This window comes from Bos indicus, chromosome 14 (genome assembly GCF_029378745.1).
Source record: "Bos indicus isolate NIAB-ARS_2022 breed Sahiwal x Tharparkar chromosome 14, NIAB-ARS_B.indTharparkar_mat_pri_1.0, whole genome shotgun sequence".
Lineage (NCBI taxonomy): Eukaryota > Metazoa > Chordata > Mammalia > Artiodactyla > Bovidae > Bos > Bos indicus.
The window spans coordinates 64368257-64388023 of record NC_091773.1 but is presented as its reverse complement, the minus strand read 5'-3'; the positions used below and the strand labels follow the sequence as shown (position 1 = coordinate 64388023).

At 35.0% G+C, this 19767-nt stretch overlaps 1 protein-coding gene across 2 annotated transcripts in view; it reads right to left on the bottom strand.

Annotated features, from left to right (window-relative positions):
- The window catches only part of RNF19A (ring finger protein 19A, RBR E3 ubiquitin protein ligase), a 55428-nt gene that overhangs the window by 11897 nt on the left and 23764 nt on the right, over positions 1-19767 (bottom strand). For both annotated transcript variants that reach the window (XM_019973799.2, XM_070802845.1), the window contains exons 2-5: positions 15305-16070; positions 4220-4428; positions 2611-2755; positions 1644-1806 (exon numbers count right to left, since the gene is read on the bottom strand). In XM_019973799.2, the coding sequence (XP_019829358.1) occupies positions 1644-1806; positions 2611-2755; positions 4220-4428; positions 15305-15978 (1191 nt within the window). In that variant the 5' untranslated portion in view covers positions 15979-16070. The remainder of the gene's footprint in view (positions 1-1643; positions 1807-2610; positions 2756-4219; positions 4429-15304; positions 16071-19767) is intronic.

Here is a 19767-nt window from a genome sequence, read left to right as displayed (position 1 = left end):
GTGATCATATCATCCTACTAACTTCTGGCTCAATTTTTTCTGTTTTACTATTTTGTGTCACATTTTCTATTTGTTATTGTAAAAAAAAAAAAAAGCTCACTTTTAAGTACTTTATCAATTTTATAGGTTTTCCTGGGCTGGTTTGTATCCCTAAACACCACAGAGAACATGATTTCAATGGAAAACTAATGCATCAACTTGCAACCATTTGAGGACACATTTGAAAAAAGGGAACTTGTTACTGCACCTAAGACTGAACAATGAGGTAAATAATCTCTCCTCTATAAATTATTTGTAGGTATGTACAGTACAACAGTCTCTCTTCCCCTTCTACTTCAAAGTATCTGAATAGTTTTGTTTTTAGCAAAACCTTGCTTTGGACAACTCTATAAAAAAATTAAAATCTGTTATTATGTTTGGGACTTTAACAATTAAGTTTAGTTACTTAAAACCTTCTGAAATAAACATTTGGTCTGTAAATATCTCTGTTTGGCCTCAGTTTCAAGCTAATTAAAAAATAACATGTACTATTATTTCTAACTATAAATGTTGAACATTAAAAAAAAAAAAAATCTGGTTGTTCTATGAAAGAGGATCAGCCTTGTCTTGAGTTTTGTTCCAAAAGTCAGAACTAGAATCAAATGAAACAATTTAAAGGAAAATGGATTCTGACTCAACGTAAGAATTTTCAGTACAGCTCCCTGACAGCACGATGGGCTGTTGGTGTTTTCCCCACTACAGAGGTGCCCAAATGGCTAGCTTGAAATTTATCAGGGATCTTACATAAAGAATTTGGGCATCTGGGTTTAAATCCTAGGTCTGCTTCTTCCTGTGTAACTTAAGATAAATTACATAAATTTTTCAAAACTTCAATATTCTAACATACATTGAGGTCAAAATGAGTCAAAGTATATAAAACATCTACCACACAGTTAAAACTCAACAAATGTTAGTTCCCTTTTTAAAAATTCCTGTACTTTGTTCTGCTTGGTGCAGGGTTGGGATTAGATAATTTCTGAAGTTAGTTCTCAATTCTGAGATTCTACTAATTTAGGGAGCAGAAGACTTCTTAACCACTTCATACATTATCCTTTTAACCTTTCAATAAAAAATCATTTGCTTAGCTAATGAAGTATAATTCATTACTCAGGACAGTGGCAAATACTGGGCATTCAGACTTTCACAAAATGATTGTAATCTACAAAACTACGTATTTAGTAATAGCAATAAGAAAAAAAACTTTGAAGTTGGAAATAACTCAGGAATGGATTATTCTTTTGCCTTGAAGGCACAGATTATTTATCTATTAACTTCATAGACCTGAGTGTACAAGGACACACGGATGAGAAAAATGTCAGATGAGTAGACTTTAAAATTTTATGTGAAGTTTATAATGCAAATGTGCTGAAGTGTTCAGATTCAGATAATTTTCAAGTAAGTCTACTTTCATGCAGACATACAAGCTTGTCAAACACTGAAAATGTATTATCTTATGAAAAAATAGTAATTATTTGATATTTAAGATGCTAAAAATGACCTTTCAAAACAAACAAAAAACAAAACAAACACAAAGCAAAACCATTAATCTTAAATCTAAAGATTAAAAATGAGATAATGAATTAACAAGGAGTCAAACACTTTACCTTCCGGCCCACATACACAGGAATGCCAATGATCATGGCAGGGATAGCAATGCCAGCTATTAAGGCAATTCCTACCGGAGCACCAACAAGTGTGCCCAGCTGCCACAATATTTTCTTCTTTCGGCTCCAGGGTTTCTTCCCCCAAAAAGTACATCCTGATGGACTAAAGGAAAAAATTACAATGTAAAGTAACTGCTGCAAAACATCACAGTAACAACTGACTACAGTACATTCAGCAATGACTATAAAAATTCTCAAATTTAGGAATGAGGGGTTTTTCCCCTTTTTTTGAATTCTGGGTTTATTAAAAGCTAAAAAATCAAGGTAAGAACCACCATAAATTATATTAAATGGATACTAATAGCTGGGATTCAGGTTAAACATTCATTCCTTGTCTTCCATTGGCCTCAAAACCTTAGGTTTATCTTTGAAGAGTAAATCGATACAAAATATGTTTGTTTTATCCCTGTATTAAGACACAAAATTATCTGAACATATCATAAACTCACTCTGTGACCTAAATGAGGAAATTTATATATGAGAAAATCAAATGGAAATATTTGTGACCTAGCTAATTAGATATTAAATGCTAACTTTCTAGTTTAACAGAAACAAAGCCAGGAATTTCCTGGAGGCCCAATGGTTAGGACTTGGTGAGTTCACTGACCCAGGTTCAATTCCTGGTCGGGGAACTAGATTCCACAGGCTGTGTGGCATGGCCAAAACAAAACAAAACACAAAGCCAAACAAAAAAAAGAAAAAAATAAATTTCCGTTTCCTATTTTTGACTAGCTATTAATCTCAAATGACTGGCGTAATAATTGGCTTCCTGTTCAATTTAAGTAGCTAGAATAAAATAGATCTCTTTAAGTAATACTAAGGATAATGCTTTTTCAAAAAAAAAAAGTCCTTTGTCTTATAATATAAAATTATATTTAAATATAAGTAGCCCCTTCTATAAGCTTACCTTAGATAATGTAAATCTGAGATTTCTTTCATACACAACCAACAAAACTCACAACCACAGACAGCACATGTCATGTGATTACAGCTCCCATCATTCATCTTTATTATATAAGCAGCACATCGTGGACATGGTTTTATATCATCAGCTATTAGGAAAACAGACACGTTTAGTATATAAAACGTCTAAAAAAAACAATTTCTAGTAGATAACCAACTATATATAGCATTGCCAAAAAATCTTTATGTGTATAGTTTGTTAACTGATAGCTTTAGCCTGCTATTTTCAGTATATAAAGCACTTTTTTTCCCCCTCTCAAGAAAAGGAACACTTTTACATTAAATTTTCAAGTTGTAAACATTTTTCAAACAGCAGGAGAACAATGAGAACAAAGAATAGTAAAATAATAAAAAAAGAAATGAGAACCAAAGGCAGCTCTAGGCAAACTAAAACTCCAGTGGGAATTTCTTGCCTGGGAAATTCCATGGAAAGAGGAGCCTGGCTATGCGGTCACAGAGAGTCAGACATGACTGAGCAACTGAGCACACATGTAAGTAGCTAAAGGCTGTAACAGTAAGGCATGCCAGGATAGCTTTAGCTGATTCTACAGAGGACAGTTTAGGTATATTTGGCTCTTCCCGGAACTGCTTCTGAAACAATACCTACAAATTATTATTAATAATACCTTTGGAGTTCTACCCTAAAATCTTCAAGAAAGGAAATAAAACAAGTGAATCAGTGAACAAGCAAGAAAATCCATGTCCATTATATAAAATATCAAGTGTTGAATTTAAAGTTTATTTAATTTTAAATTCAACTTTAAATATTGAGCAACACTTCTTTTTCTAGTAGCATAAAGTACATGACTCTTTTAAAATATGCTGCTGGTAGGAATATAAATTATTTTCTTAATAAATTTCTGTATTTTCCAAGTTTTTTCCTTTAATAATCAATGAAAACAGTAAATATTTTTCTAAAAATGACTGAAGTTTCAATAAAAAGTGAAAATTCTATGAATGTACGATGGTCAGACTTTTTCTAATTTTTGAGATTTATGATGTATGTTTGCTCGTGTATAGATTTCCAGGCAACTTTAAATTTCTAGCCGAAGACAAAAGTTTCTTAGTGTACTCCCCACCAAGGTATGATTTTTGAATCCCTGATCCTGGAATTGGTAATATCGAGAAATAAAAATTGTATTTTGTAATACATGTAAGTGAAAAGGATCCAAAAAATACTATTTAAAATCTGTAACTGTGTGATATTAGTAAAAAAGAAATAATCTCTAAGGAATATTAGTATTTAAAATAATCGCTAAGCTTTGCATAAAACACCTTTATTTTAAACAACAGTTTTGGACCATCTTCAGCTATCAGTCATATAAATCATCTGTGACACTTCTTTTTTCCTTTCTATTTTTGGACAATAAAATCTTTACAACTCAATACCATTTTCTTCTACAGAAAAAAACGAGTGCTTCTGGGACAGAAATGCTAACACGTAAAACACAATTCAAAAGAGACCAGGGACTGAATATTTATTGCATTTTTGAATTAAAATAACAGGTGTTCTGTATGTGCCAAATATTTTACTAGAAGTTAGCTGTAAATACCTGCTGCTCCAGACTCTTGACTGTAACTAATGGATGAAGAACGTATAGTTCTCAGACGTAAACTCTGAGCCCTCTCCTGTCGAGCAGCATCACAGGTCTGATTGGGGTGCCAAATCTGCTTACAGTGGTAGCAAAACTCTGTTCCACAGCCTTCTCGCCCACAAGTTAATTTTGGACAGCTAGCACATCCAAACGCTATCACAGCATACCTGTTAAGAATAAGAAAAATGATTCAAAATGTAATGCAAAATAAGAGATGTTCATTAAGTAAAAAAATTATCCAATTTAAATGCTATTCTTGAAAAAGTTTTATATTTACGCATGAGCTAACAGTCATAAACTCATGAAACCTATCTTCCCATCAATATAAAAATGGGAAAAAATACACAGTTCACAAAAGACATAGAAATGGCTAAAAAATATTGCTCAAGTTTAACTTTCAACTTTTAACTAAGACACCAAACTGTATATATAGCCTATTCCTAATTTTATAAAAATTCTATTAAATTAGCATTGTTTGAACATAGAAAAGACTAAAAATACATCAAAAATCTCAACAGTAGCTTCCCTGGTATTAGGGTTTTTTCTTCTTTATATACTTATGAGGCCAATTCATACATTTTGTGCATTATCTTGTATTTACGCATAAATTCTCATATTTTTGTTTTTAAGATGCATGGCAGAAATAGTCTTTGGCACCAATTCCTTTCTCAATTCTCAATCAGGAAATGTGTATTTCTTTTTTTTGCTGCAGATAAAAGACTGAGAACAGCAGATTTGTGACTAATATCTCTTCTCTGAGTTACAATTTTTGGCACTTTAAGAATTTCTGACTTAAATAAATTCTGGGCACTCTTTAGATATTTATCCCAGAGAAGTGTAAAGTTACATTTATACAAAAGCCTATACACAAATGTTTACAGCAGCTCTGTAAACTCCAAACTGTATAGCTCCAAACTGGAAACAGCCCAGATGTCTTCAACAGATGATGGTTCAACAATCTATGATACATATATATAATGGGATAGTACTCAAAAACAAAAGTGTTGATACACTTAACAACTTGGATCAATCTCTGGGGTATTATGTTGAATCTAAAAAGTCAATCTCAAAAACTTATATACTTATGATTTCATTTATAAAACATTTTTGAAAGGACAAAATTTGAGAAATGGAAAACAGATCTGTGGTGGCCAGAAGTTAGAAATGGGGTGGGGGCAAGGAGTGGGCAAAAGCAAGGTGGATGTATTTAAAAAGAAGATCTTTCAATATGAGCGATCCTTTTGGGATGGAATTGTTCAATACTTTGACTATGGTGGTGGATACACAAACCTACAGGTGATATGATGATATATAACCAAATACATACACAAAAAGGAGTACAAGTAAAACTAAGGAAATCTAGACAAGAAGAGTGTATCAATATTGATATCCTGGTCGTGATGTTGCTTTATAGCTTTGTAAAATTATACCACTGAGGAAAACTGTTCAAAGGATATACAGAATATCTCTGTATTATTTCTTACAACTACACATAAGTACAATCAATTATCTACAGACCTTTCAATTAAAAAGTGTAGAGTTTGTGGTTCTCTTTGAAAGAAAACAAGTCATCTATGCATAAGAGGCTTTTGTAAATAGCAAACATTTTTGCCTAGAAATTTAGGGGAGTTTTCAGGGCATCTCTTGTTACTGGCAATAAAATTTAAATACTAGCTATAACAGAGATTTTTGTTGAATTTCAAGATAATCTATTAAATTATGCCAAATATTAAGAGTAAGGAAGCTTCTCTAATTTTGGACCTCTTGCCCCCTTAGAATCTCACCTTTAAACTTAAATTTTATATATTAAATTCTAATTTATTTCTGATAGGCCATTTTCTAATTACCATCATCTATCATAAACATGTTCAAACATGAATGAATTAAGGCAGTTTAAATCAGCACAGGGTAATCTAGGAAAATTTTGTTTCCCTGAGCTCTAAGATTTCCCTGAGGACTTATTCATTGCAGTCTCAATAAAAAGAAAACAATTCTTCAAAGACTCTTTATTTTCTCCCAAGTTATAACTTTAATCAGTCTTTCTAACAGTAGTAATTTTGGTGAAAAGAAAATGGTATTCTCTTCTAAATCTCTTCTCTACCCTAATTCTTCTTGAAAAAAGAAGAGAAGAGGAGGGACAGAATGGGGAGACCTGTATGTGTATGGCACAATGGTAAGACCAACTATTTTTTAAAGTCAATCACAATTTACACAAGCAGAACAAAACTTTAGACTATCAGACTCCACTTCTGCCACTTATTACTTGAATTAAGGTTACACATAAACTGCCTACAACTAAGTTTTCCCAAACATCTAATGAAGTGAAATCACTCAGTCGTGTCCGACTCTGCGATCCCATGGACTATAGCCTACCAGATTCCTCCATCCATGGGATTTTCCAGGCAAGAATACTGGAGTGGGTTGCCATTTCCTTCTCCAGGAGATCTTCCCAACCCAGGGATTGAACCCGGGTCTCCTGCATTGTAGGCAGACGTTTTAACGTCTGAGCCACCAGGGAAGTTCTTAAACATCTAGTAGGGATTCACTGAAGTTTGGCCTCCCTGGTGGCTAAATGGTAAAGAATCCGCCTGCAAATGCAGGAGACACCAGTTCGATCCTTGGGTTGGGAAGATTCCTCTAGAGAAGGATATGTCAACCCACACCAGTATTCTGGGAAATTCCCATGGACAGAGGAGCCTGGTGGGCTGTAGGCCATAGGGTCATAAAAGAGTCAGACACGACTTAGTGATTCAACAAACAGACAACAACAAAAGTCTGGCTTAGCCTCAGTATTCAGCCAAAAACAGCTTCAGCTTTGGCCTGACCTTTTAGGAGGCCAAATAAGCAAACGACTGCTTCAGTGACATTTCTAGTACCTCTGCATTTAGAGGATGAGATGGCTGGGGGGCATCACCGACTTGATGGACATAAGTTTGAGCAAGCTTCGGGAACTGGTGATGGACAGGGAAGCCTGGCATGCTGCAGTCCATGGGGTCACAGAGAGTCAGACAGGACTGAGCAACTGAACTGAATGACCACTATCATTTCTACATCAATATAAATAATGTATGTCATTTAAACATTAATATGTGAATATTCATTTTTAAATAAATGCTGAAAGCCTTTCTAAGACAACACAGTAGAAATCTAATTGCTTTAAATGATGAAATTTTACTGGACAACTTAAGTATATAAATGTACACTATGCGGCAAGAAGAAAATGTAAAATATTTAGTGATGATTGTGAAAGCCAAATTTAGATACAAACTTAAGAGCTTTCAAATTATTAAACAGGGAACAGATTTATAGGAAATATGAATGTCAAGATTGCTTTAACTAGATAAATTTAGGAAGAAAATATTCTTTCTGAGCAAACATATAAAACATATGAAGCAGTTTAGCAGAAATTGGGCTAAATCATAATTCTAACCTTTGTAGAGGCCATTCAGTATACCAGTATATCACTAAGCAGACCTTTTAAGAACTGACAATTTCTAACTAGTGATGTAGGCTATCTAGAGATAGCCTTTCAAGAAAAAGCCTTTTTTGGGAATTCTTCACATCATGATGAGGAGAATTAAAAGCAGAATGTCAATTTTGCCATTTCAAAATTTCACAAGTTCCAAAATCTAGCAAAATATCCATAAAAACATGCTATACCAAGGAAAGTGAGGACTCAAAAACATAGTTTCTTCTCAATAATCAAATTTCCAAACAGCTTTAGAAATTCCTTTAAGATGAAAATTTCTTATAGTTTTGAGTCTAGAGACTTAAGTTTGTTGAAAATGACTGCTCATAGATAGTGCTTATCTATTTAGAACATTTAAAAATATGCAGTAATTATCAGGAGAAAACTAACAGCTGACATGTTAGAGTAATAATCAGTCCTAGCATTATGATGTCAAACATTTAATATCTGATTGCTAATTTAAAAAAATTATTTCTTAGAATTTTATATTTATTCTTGTATTCCAGAAGTTCATCCCTTTATTACACTTTGACTGAGACGAGCATTGATTAAACATCTGGCCACTTGACTTTTGTGAAAACGCAGGTTTTGATGTATTTCAAAAATTAGGACATAATAACAAGAAAGAGTTACGGTATTTATATAAAACAACGTGTGTGTGGAGGGAGGGAGGGTAAGAAAGAGAGAAGAGAGAGGTGGGGGGGAGGAAAAGAAAGGAATAGTCACAGCACATCATATGTACTCAAATGTTAGAACGAAAGTACATCAAACTTGTTTCATGATACTCTGCAGTATTCTTTTAAATAGAAAAGCTAAGATATTCCTAGTGCATAGCTAAACATTTAAGTCCCATTCAATCTAAACAAATTACAAAGAAAAACGGGATTACCTCTAATAATACTAACCAAATATTTTAATGACTGTGAATTCTGATAACCATAAAAGTTAGGGTATTTTGTCTAGAAAGTTTTTCGTATGCTAATAATTAGTGTTTACTATGTAAGTGTTCCATCTTCATACATATTCAATCCTAATAGTAACTTAAGCACATTTTATCATTTTATTGTATAATATATCAAGGAATTAAATGTACCAAGCATTCACATATTTTGAAAGCAGAATGATAGGACTCCTGAAGATGATTTTCATTGTGTGGGAGCCCCGCTTTTTTTCCACTAGAAAATAACTCTCAAATTATAATGGAAGCAAATGGTAAAGTATTTGCTTTAAAGAAAATTTCCAATGCTCTAGTGCATTAGGTATTATTTGTGAAAATAACACACTCCACAGTTCATAGAAATAACTGAATAATATTAGTTAACCAACTAAAAGATCTCTAGCTTAAACAGTACCCAAACCATGGTTCAGAAGACAGTTCTATCTCCTTTTATGATTCCTTATTTAACTCAAGTCTTAACTTTCCATCTCTATTTTTCAGCTAAAGGTCTCCAGTTACTTGAAATGCTTAAACCTTTCTACTTGGCAGGGGTGGAGGGATAGGAAGAAAGTGGGGAGGAGGGATAGGAAGAAAGTGGGGAAGAGGGAAAGGAACTGAAACAGAAGAGTTTTTTCAGAAATATTTTCTATTTGTTGGATTACTAAAGGTGATGCATACTAAGAAAGAACTCAGTGGTAAGTTAGGACATATGGCACCCACTCCAGTACTCTTGCCTGGAAAATCCCATGGACGGAGGAGCCTGGTAGGCTGAAGTCCATGGGGTCGCGAAGAGTCGGACATGACTGAGCAACTTCACTTTCACTTTTCACTTTCATGCATTGGAGAAGGAAATGGCAACCCACTCCAGTGTTCTTGCCTGGAGAATCCCAGGGACGGGGGAGCCTGGTGGGCTGCCAACTATTGGACACGACTGAAGTGACTTAGCAGCAGTAGCAGCAGCAAGCAAAATTAAAGTCCTTTTTTTTTTTTTACTATAGAATTTGCTAAGATAATTTTTTCTTTATTTTTTGTTATTTTAATTTTCACAACGTGTGTTGGATTCTGTCATGCAACAATGGAAATTAGCCATAATGATACATATACACCCTCTTTCTTAAGCCTCCCTACCTTACCTCCACCCCATCCTCTAGGTCATCACAGAGCAACCGACTGGGCTTCCAGTGTTATACAGCAATTTCTCCCCAACTATCCCCTTTACACACCATAGTGTATATGTGTTGATGCTACTAACATACCAATCGTGTACATAAATAGTAAATGTTATTTTGTTAATTTATTTGACCAAGACATCTATTTCCTGGGAGTGTTTGACAATACTAGAGGTTCCATAAAAAAGCACCGAGGAAGCAGGAATACCAACTGGGGTTGTATATTCCACCTAGAGCAAATTCTTTATGAAGGGAACAAGAACAAACTATACCTAACATGAAATGTAATCCTAAGAAAGATATAATAATCTTAATAAATGTTTTAATTAAAAAATGAGGGGAAAGAAATTTTTATCCAGGAGTCCAAAGTAAGCACAAAGCCTTAATTAACAAAATCTTTAAAGAACAAAAAAATATAATGAGAAACACTGAAATCAGTTGGTCCAGTTAAGGAGAAAAGTCAGGTTTTACATTCAAATCAAAAAGCTCATGATTCCACTAGCAAGAAGTTATTATTCCGTGGAAAAGGAATGACTTAATTTATGTATTTGAGAGACAGTCTAGACAAAGCGAGGCTCATTTCCTGGTTCCTCCTTTCAGGATCTGCTTTCCTAGATAGGATGCTTTCTGTTCTGCTTTCCTGTACAAGCTGCAGGGAAGGTCTACTGTTGTCGAGAACTGCCCAGACTATTTGCAGAAGTCTGTCTAATTTCAGGGTGGAGTGTTACCAAGCCATTTAGTATGCTTATCTAAAGCTAACTTCTTTAGCTGACTAATTAGTAAGAGAAAGTTGATATGTCTCCTGTGTCTTATATATCAACTCAGTTCTTGTTTCTAAGGCACATGTATTTGTTTCCTCGGGAGAAAATCAAAGTTGGATCTGTTCTCTGTTATAAAATTTCTAAAAGGTTAGCTTACAAAAGCATTTCCAGCATGTCGAAAGTTGGGCAAGTTATGGCTAAAACCCGAAGAGGATGGGAATGAGAGTCATACAGACAGCATAAAATTCTAAAAATACATATTCTTTAGTTCCTAAGCCTATGGTGCAATGCTTTTTTATCCATCATTAACAGTTTCTTCCACCAGAGTAAGTTAGTATTTAGAGCCATTTAAATGTCAGAAAATCCATTCAAAGCTTCACAAACCTGATTACAATTGAGCACATTACTTTAAAATGGTTTATTAACTGTTCCTAAGATATACAATTTATATTAATGCATGTAGTCAGATTTGTTCATTCAATAACTCTTTTTATCGATCATAAGGTGAACCTGTGGTTATAAAGAAAAAATACTTTTATTTTTGTATTTGTCTTTCTGCTCACAAATATTAAACCACTTTTTATATTCTAGTATAATAAATGTTCCTGCATATTCAAAGCTTCCCAGTAAAGTCAGAAGCAGTCACAGGAGATGACATGGATAATGTGTGCTAATAGCAGGGTAGATTTAGCCAACTGAAACAAGTGATGACAGACACCAAAATGCCCATTTTTTGGCCATTTACCTAGACAATGTACAGTCTCCTAGGCAGAAGGTAATCGATATTTTTATCCAAGACAGATTTTATGCTTCTCCTCCTACATGTCCCTCACCACAATTCTTTTCCTCAGCCATGGCCATGGCCAGATTTTTCTCTGAGCTTGTACAGACTGGCATCTTCAAGAAGCAGTCCAGCTAACTTTACCCTGATTAAATCACCACAGAGGTTTGGCCTCCCAGATCCCTTCTCAACAGAGGTTTTCAGAAATACATACTGTCCTTTAAACAAGCTTAATCTTCTCTGGCCCTCAGAAGAGTAGAAAGAATTTTAAGTCAGAAACCCTCAGAGATCTCAAACAGAAACCAGATCAGGTTTTCTTTTCACTCTGAGCTAAGAATTATTTCTCAGTCTGTTAAATAAATCACAGGGTGAAGTAAAATTGGTGTCAGATACAGAAAATGGTCATTTTGATAAGTATGAAATGCAAGAGAAAAGACAAAATTTTACATCTAGCATTTCTGGAAAGAGTCTTTTAAGTATAATGTATTGAATACAATGAAAGGGATTAAAATACTACATGCCTAAGCATGCCTGTAGTCCTAACATATACTATGGGTTAAGCATTGCTATGAATAACTGCCAACAGCCAGATATTTATCAGTATCCCTTGTGCCAGATTTCAGCTATAAATGTAGTTTAAATAAAAAAATTTCCCTCTGTAAGTTCCAAGAGGGAAGAGATTTTCACCTTTTGTTCATTATTAAAAATGCCCAGTTCCTGGCACATAGGTACATTAAATAGTTGAATAACTATCTGATTTAAAATAAAAATAAAACTTCAGAAATGGAGATGAAGAATGATAAGTAAGAGTTATAAAAAGCTTACTGTGTGCTCGGGATTACTCTAGCAATAGTATTAAAACCCTTCTCAATTCTTAAAACAATGTGATATGAGATTCAAAATCAAGTCTGTCCACACTCATGCTAAGTACAACTATAACTTTTAACACTGCACGATCTCATGCAGTATTCCATGTTATCAAAGCATACATATAAATTTTGTCGCAAGGTGACATTTTCCACATAACACAACCAGAAAATCTACAACATAATAAAGTATACAAAATATGCTCTCAACAATCTAGTGTATCAGCATAAATCAAAAACAAATGGAAATAATCTCTGTGGCATTTTCTTTGTCTTTTGTGGGTAAGACTGACAACCACCAAAACCAAAAATTAATTTATAGCCAAATTAATCAAGGCTAATTCTTGTTCAACCTGTGTAACAAATCAAGTAGCTTTCATAATAAAACAATCTATTAAAGTGTTTCTATTAGTTTATATTAGTTTATATCTGAGTTAACATTCATGTCCTCTTCTCGAAAATACTTAAAATACTAAGCCATTTTACTTTTTACCAATGAAGTCTCAACAAGAAAATGTGCAAAATACTTAAAAGTATAAGATTATGAAAAAAATTTAAATTTATGGAGAAATGTCATACCTATCAAAGGATTTATAAAGAATAATAGAATGAATACCCTCTGCATCTACCACACAAGTTAAGAACAGTATCAATAGGGTGATCATTTAATTTGCAAACTAACTGGAACACCTGAAAAAGAAAGGTAATGCTATTAAAATGTACACCAGTACCATAATCATGAATTGGAACTACCTTGGGCAAACCAGAATCGATTGTTACCTTACTTAGCTGTGGCTTGAGAAGTTCCTTGATTATCCCTTGAAGTTCATATCCCTTCTTTTTCATCACAAGAGGTAACCATGAAACTAAATGTATTTTATCCACTTTACTGTTAATGAATATTTTTTGTTTGTTTCTTTGCTATTAAAAACATTCTTAAAGATGTCTCCTAAATAGATGTCTCCTGGCACAAAAGTTAAAGAGTTTCCCTATGGTCTTTAACTAGGAATGGATCTTCTAAGTTATAGGGTAAATGTGTGTTCAACTTTATTAATATAATAGTAGGTGAGCTAACCAATCACCCATATTTTCCTATAGTTAATTTTTTTCCTTTTATTTGTATAACTTACCTCTATAATCTGTTTTGACTTTGATTTATTATATGTTGTGACAATCTAATTTCTTCCCCTCAAATAGCTAATTTTCACAATTCTATATAGTGAATATCAATCCTTTCCTGTTGGTTTGGCATGCTTCCCCCCAAATAAGTTCTTACACAAGCAAAAATCTATGTCAGCCCTACTTACTGTGTTCTTTCAGGCTGCTAGTGTTGATTTATTATCTTCTATGATGACATGCTCCATCAACCCAGCACAAGGGAACACACCTATTTAGTGACCAGAAAGCTTACGCTCTTGGATTAATTCTCTCAGTCTCTCCTGGTCACAGGTTGTTACAGATAAGCATCCTTTTAATTTGTTACATCATTTTCTTTTCAAGTATTAAATGCTTAAAGGAACTTGTGAAGCACAACTTATCCTGGGGTTCCATGAAAGACAGTTAGAAAATCACACTTTCTCCAGATGAAATGCAATATACTTCTCCCTATTTGAACTCCTGCTATAGGGACATTTGCTATAATGACTTGGATAAGCCTTTTTTTTAACCTAAAATTTGCAACTGACTTGAAATCTACTCTACTGAATGTGCACACCTGCACAGTGAAAACTATTCTCCAGGGGTCCATAGGATCAAGAGTGATATAACCGCACCTAAACTGTTCTCTGCTTGTTCAAATTCTTTAAAGGCACTGTTCATTATCTCTATTTTCTTCCCATCTTTCTCTTGAGAATTTAACCCTTCACAGGTCCCAGAGCTTGCTTCTACCATAGACCTGGAAGTACAGCAACTTTGGCCCAGTTTAGATAGTATTTTTAATATATAATTTTGTGATTTATGTTACAGTATGAGCATCCTGCAGTATAGGAGATCATAATACAGATCTGATACTGCATAGTACCTCTGAGTCTTTCACACAGCTAATGAATTCATAAAATGTTAAATAATTAGATAATATTTTTAATGCTTTATGTTACCCAGAAATCCTTGGTGGATAAGTCAAGTGCTAGTGAGACCTGGGAAAACTGGTTGGAATTTGCACAGGCTATAAACATATTATTACTTTCTTATTTAAAATTACAGGATTCATAGACTAGATGCAACATGAAATTTGCTGATCAGTAAGCTTTATAATGAATTTTATTAGTCAGAGTCCTCAAACTGTCACTTGATAAAGTGATTTGATAAATCACATTCCAGTCTTGTCTCTGATGATACCCAAATAATCTTGGAAGTTCTGGGTTTTCCCAAACTCCTAACTATAATCTCTGGCTTACTAACGGAATGCTAAATCTCACCTAGTCTTCACGGCTTTCATTATTCTTGCAAAGCCTATGACTATTTCTTCCTAGTCCTGACAGCCATACTTGGTAAATGCTATTAACAGGGGCTGCTGTTAACGTAATAACCAAAGATACAAGCAAAATTATTTTAAATATTGGGAAAATATTTGTAGTTCACAAACTTGAGGCAAATGAAATATTATATAACCTCCAGATCTTGAGACTAATAAGTACTTACATATTCCTACAGGAAGACATCATACTGCGGCACACATTAAGAGGCCTTTCGAAAGGGTCAGTTAAATTTATACGAATAACTCCCCCACCAAAAGCAAACCAACAAAATGTCTGACCATTTATTATACCAAAGTAAAAATTCTCCAAGTGGATGGGGAAAATCAATATGACTAGATCCTGTGCCCTACCATCTTATCCTTTTCTTCTGAAAATAGCCTATGTGAATATATGATGGAAAGACGATATAAAAATGAACATCTAACACTGTACCTGACACACAGTATATACTCAGTCTATTTTTGCCTACTGAGTGAATTAACTACTTGGCATGTTAAGACTTTTCTTTTAAGTAACAGAAAACTCATATTTTATACACAGAGGAAAAAATTAACTCAAGAAAAATCAAACAAAACCTTCTTACCCACAGTCTGGAGCTGGACACCACCTACAATCAGGATCTGCAACAAGCCACCGTCTAAGCATAAATTCTTCATATTTTTCCATCAAGACATCATCACTTAGTATCAAGCGGATATCATGGGGATTAAACCGTTCAGTACATTCTGGGCAACTGATATTAACTCTACTTTCAGAAATTTCTATCCTTAGATATTGTCGTAAGCAATCCACACAAGATCTATGATGACAAGTCATTATCTCAGGAAATCTGTCTTTAGAATGCCGCAAAAGGCACAAGGGGCACTCTATAAAGTCTCCAACTTGTTTGCTGATGGAAGTTAGCCCATTGTCAGAGGAGGTATTTGTAGAGAAAATGGAGTTCTTATCAGTACACATTTCAGAATGTATACTCTCAATACTTGCAATTCCATCCACCCCGCCATTCAGCTCCCTTGATTTACGTTTGTTATCCTTTTTCCTCCGAAACAGAGAGCCTATTGAAATTCTTCTTTTTTTGGGTGCCTTTTTGACTGAAGGCAAGCTCACAGATGAAGCAGAAGACTGAAGATCTCGATCTGAACCCATCTGCCGATGTAAACTCATGTCTAAAATGCTCATTAGAATTGAGTCAGGGTCTGTGTTTACACACAGCCCTTCATTATATTTAAAGATAAAATCTATTTCTTGTTCTTGCATTCAGATTAAGTCATGATGTTAGAAAATCCTACTTGGTTCCTTCAGAGAATTCTTGAAAGAGTTCAATTTATAGAAGACTTATCACGGATGTTCTGAAAAACAGAAGAAAACAAAACAGCAAGATTATTTAATTGTATTCACCATGTGCATGTCTTTTTAATAAACTTACAAACTCTCTATGAAATGTCAAACAAGTATGTACTTTAATCAACGGTTTTTGGTTTTGATTTTTCTAAATAAGGCCAGTTTATGGTAGTGCTAGTGGTAAAGAATCTGCCTGCCAATGCAGGAGAGCTAATGATATGCGTGTTCAAACCCTAGGTCGGGAAGATCCCCTGGAGAGAGCATGGCAACCCACGCCAGTATTTTTGCCTAGAGAATCCTATGGACAGAGGAGCCTGGCGGGCCACAGGCCATAGGGTCGCAAAGAGTCAGACTTAGCACATAGCACGTTAGCAGTGATCAGTCTACAAGAGATATAAAACCAATGCTGATATAACAAAGATATTATTTAATCTTAAGAATCTAATTTGAGTTGACCTTATTATTAAAATCTTGTATAAAACTTCTGATTTTAACATACTCAAACCTCAATGATTCCCACTGCCTTTAGGAGTTTTTTAAAAACTGACTATAAAATGTACATGCAAATATGAAGGGCTAAGAAGAGCTTATACAACTTTGAAGAACAGTGTGTATGTGGAGAGGGAGCAGATTCTCTTACACTGGCAGAAATAATGACTCATTATAAAGTTACAGTGATGAAGAAGACAGTGTGGTACAACACAAAGACGGGTATAAAGACCGATGGGGAACAAAACACAGGCCAGGAAAAAAGTCCCACTGATACCCACGAATCCCTGACTTGCTGTCAAAGGTGACCCTGCTGAGCATTGAGAATGGCCTTGTCAAAAACAAAACAAAAACAACATAGTACTGTTTTACTGGTTACCATCTGAGGAAAGGAACTTAACCTATAGGTAACCCTCTGCATAAAAATCAATTCAGATGGTTAATAGATCTAAATGTGAGAAGTAAAATCATAACACTTCTAGCAGTCGGTAGAAGAGACTATTTCAATGAAAAGATTTCTTAAATGAAACATACTAAAGTACCTGCCATAAAAGACTGTTAACTGCACTACAATAAAATCACAAGATAGTATTAAGGGAGTGGGAGAAGACATTTGCCACATAAAACTAATAAAGGGCCAGTAACCGGAATATATAAAGAATACAGAAATCAAGACAAAGCAGAAAAATAGAAAACGCACTTGAGAGACGCTCACAGGCTCTTCACAAAAGAATGTGAGAAAGTGTTCAACCTCACTTGTTGTAGACATCAAAGCCATAATGAAAGACACTGCACACCTGGCAGGATGGCTAAAATTTCAAAAGACATTTCCAAATGTTAGCAAAGATGTGGACTGCTGATAGGAGTGTAAAACGGCATAACTACTTTGGAAAACTGTTCAACAGTATCTACCAAATTTGGACATACGGAAATTCTATTACTACAATATGTAACAGTATCTATTACATACTGATACTCCTAGATATGAATGCACAAGAGAAATGAATGCATACATGCATCAAAACACTCACATAACACTATTTATGGCAACACTAGTTATAACAAGCCCAAACACTGGACACAACCCATATTTCTATCAACAGTAGAATGGATAAACTGTGGTATATTCATTCCACTCTAGTATACCAGAAAGCAATGAAAATGAACAAAATACTGCTACTCATAAAACAAATATCAATCTCTCATAAAAGGATGTGCGTGTATGTGCTGTGCTTAGTTGCTCAGTTCTGCCAACCCTTTGCAACCCCATGGGCCGTAGCCCACCACGCTCCTCGGTCCATGGGGACTCTCCAGGCAAGAATACCGGAGTGGGTTACCATGCCCTCCTCCAGGGGATCTTCCTGAACCAGGAATCAAACCGGGGCCTCCTGCATTGCAGGCAGATTCTTTACCAGCTGAGCTACCAAGGAAGCCTGTGTGTTGTATAATTCCATTTAAATAAAGTTCAAAAACAGGTAGAGTTAATCTCTAATACATGTCAGAAGTCAGAACTACAGCTACCTTTTGAGAAATGGCACATGTACAGTGGTTACAAAGGTATATTCACTTTGTGATAAATCACTGACCTACACTCATGGTTAATGCGTTTTTCTGGGTGATCTTTATATCAGAATTAAAGGTAAGAAAACCATTTCACTCAGGCAAACTTTATTCATGTCCAACAGTTTATACCTTCCCATCATCTGCTGCATATTTCCTTAATTCTGAGGGAAATACAGTGTAATGGTAGACTCAACTAAAATTTTCTGCGTATTTTCTTCTCTACAGTTATTAATTTCTCTTGCATCTCAAAATGCTTTCTGTACTCCAGGGTTCAATATACGTATCAAAGAACAGACTATCTTGGGGATCCTAAGAATTTATCACTTAAAACATTAAAACCAGTGGTCACCTGGAGAATTTTTCAAACACACTTTTATAAATTTGATACCCACATAATTTATTATCCACGTCAGAACCTAGTAAGAGTGAATGAAGGTGCTATTAAGACTCTTACTCCTTGGAAGGAAAGTTATGACCAACCTAGATAGCATATTCAAAAGCAGAGACATTACTTTGCCAACAAAGGTTCGTCTAGTCAAGGCTATGGTTTTTCCTGTGGTCATGTATGGATGTGAGAGTTGGACTGTGAAGAAGGCTGAGCACCGAAGAATTGATGCTTTTGAACTGTGGTGTTGGAGAAGACTCTTGAGAGTCCCTTGGATTGCAAGGAGATCCAACCAGTCCATTCTGAAGGAGATCAGCCCTGGGATTTCTTTGGAAGGAATGATGCTAAAGCTGAAACTCCAGTACTTTGGCCACCTCATGAGAAGAGATGACTCATTGGAAAAGACTCTGATGCTGGGAGGGATTGGGGGCAAGAGAAGGGGACGACAGAGGATGAGATGGCTGGATGGCATCACTGACTCGATGGACGTGAGTCTGAGTGAACTCTGGGAGTTGGTGATGGACAGGGAGGCCTGGCGTGCTGCAATTCATGGGGTCGCAAAGAGTCGGACACGACTGAGCGAGTGATCTGATCTGATCTGATTAATATTTAAAATAGGATGTGTGTGTGTTAAGCTGTGTCCATCTCTTTGGGACCTCACGGACTGTAGCTCGCCAGGCTCTTCTGTCCATGGAATTCTCCAGACAAGAATAGTGGAGTGGGTGGCCATTCCCTTCTCCAGGGGATCTTCCTGATCAAACCCAGGTCTCCTGCATCATGCACAGGTTCTTTACCATCTGAGCCACCAGGGAAGCTCTTAAAATAGAATAATGGGGACAAACTAGAACATATGGTGATCCCACTTAGGAAGCCTTTCCAAAACAGTGTGCAAATAAACAAATATGCCTTAAAGGAAAATAAAAAAACTTGAATACTAAAAAATTTAATATTTTTATATGGTAAAAAGTATAATAAAATAGGAAGACACGATAAATTAGTAATATATAACAATATTTTACATATAACAATAAACAACTTTCATGAGTATAGAAACAGCTTTTACACATTAGTAAGAAAAAGATGCACAACTCGGTGGTAAAATGAGCAAGGATATAGGAGGAAGAGTTTGGAGAAAAAAATACAAAAATCAGGAAGACAGGAAACAGTGTTCAACACACTGGAAATGAAAATTCAAACAGCAGACACCATCTCTGTACACAACAGGCTAACAAAGGTCGAAAGGGTGGGTGAGTGTGTACTGAAAGAAG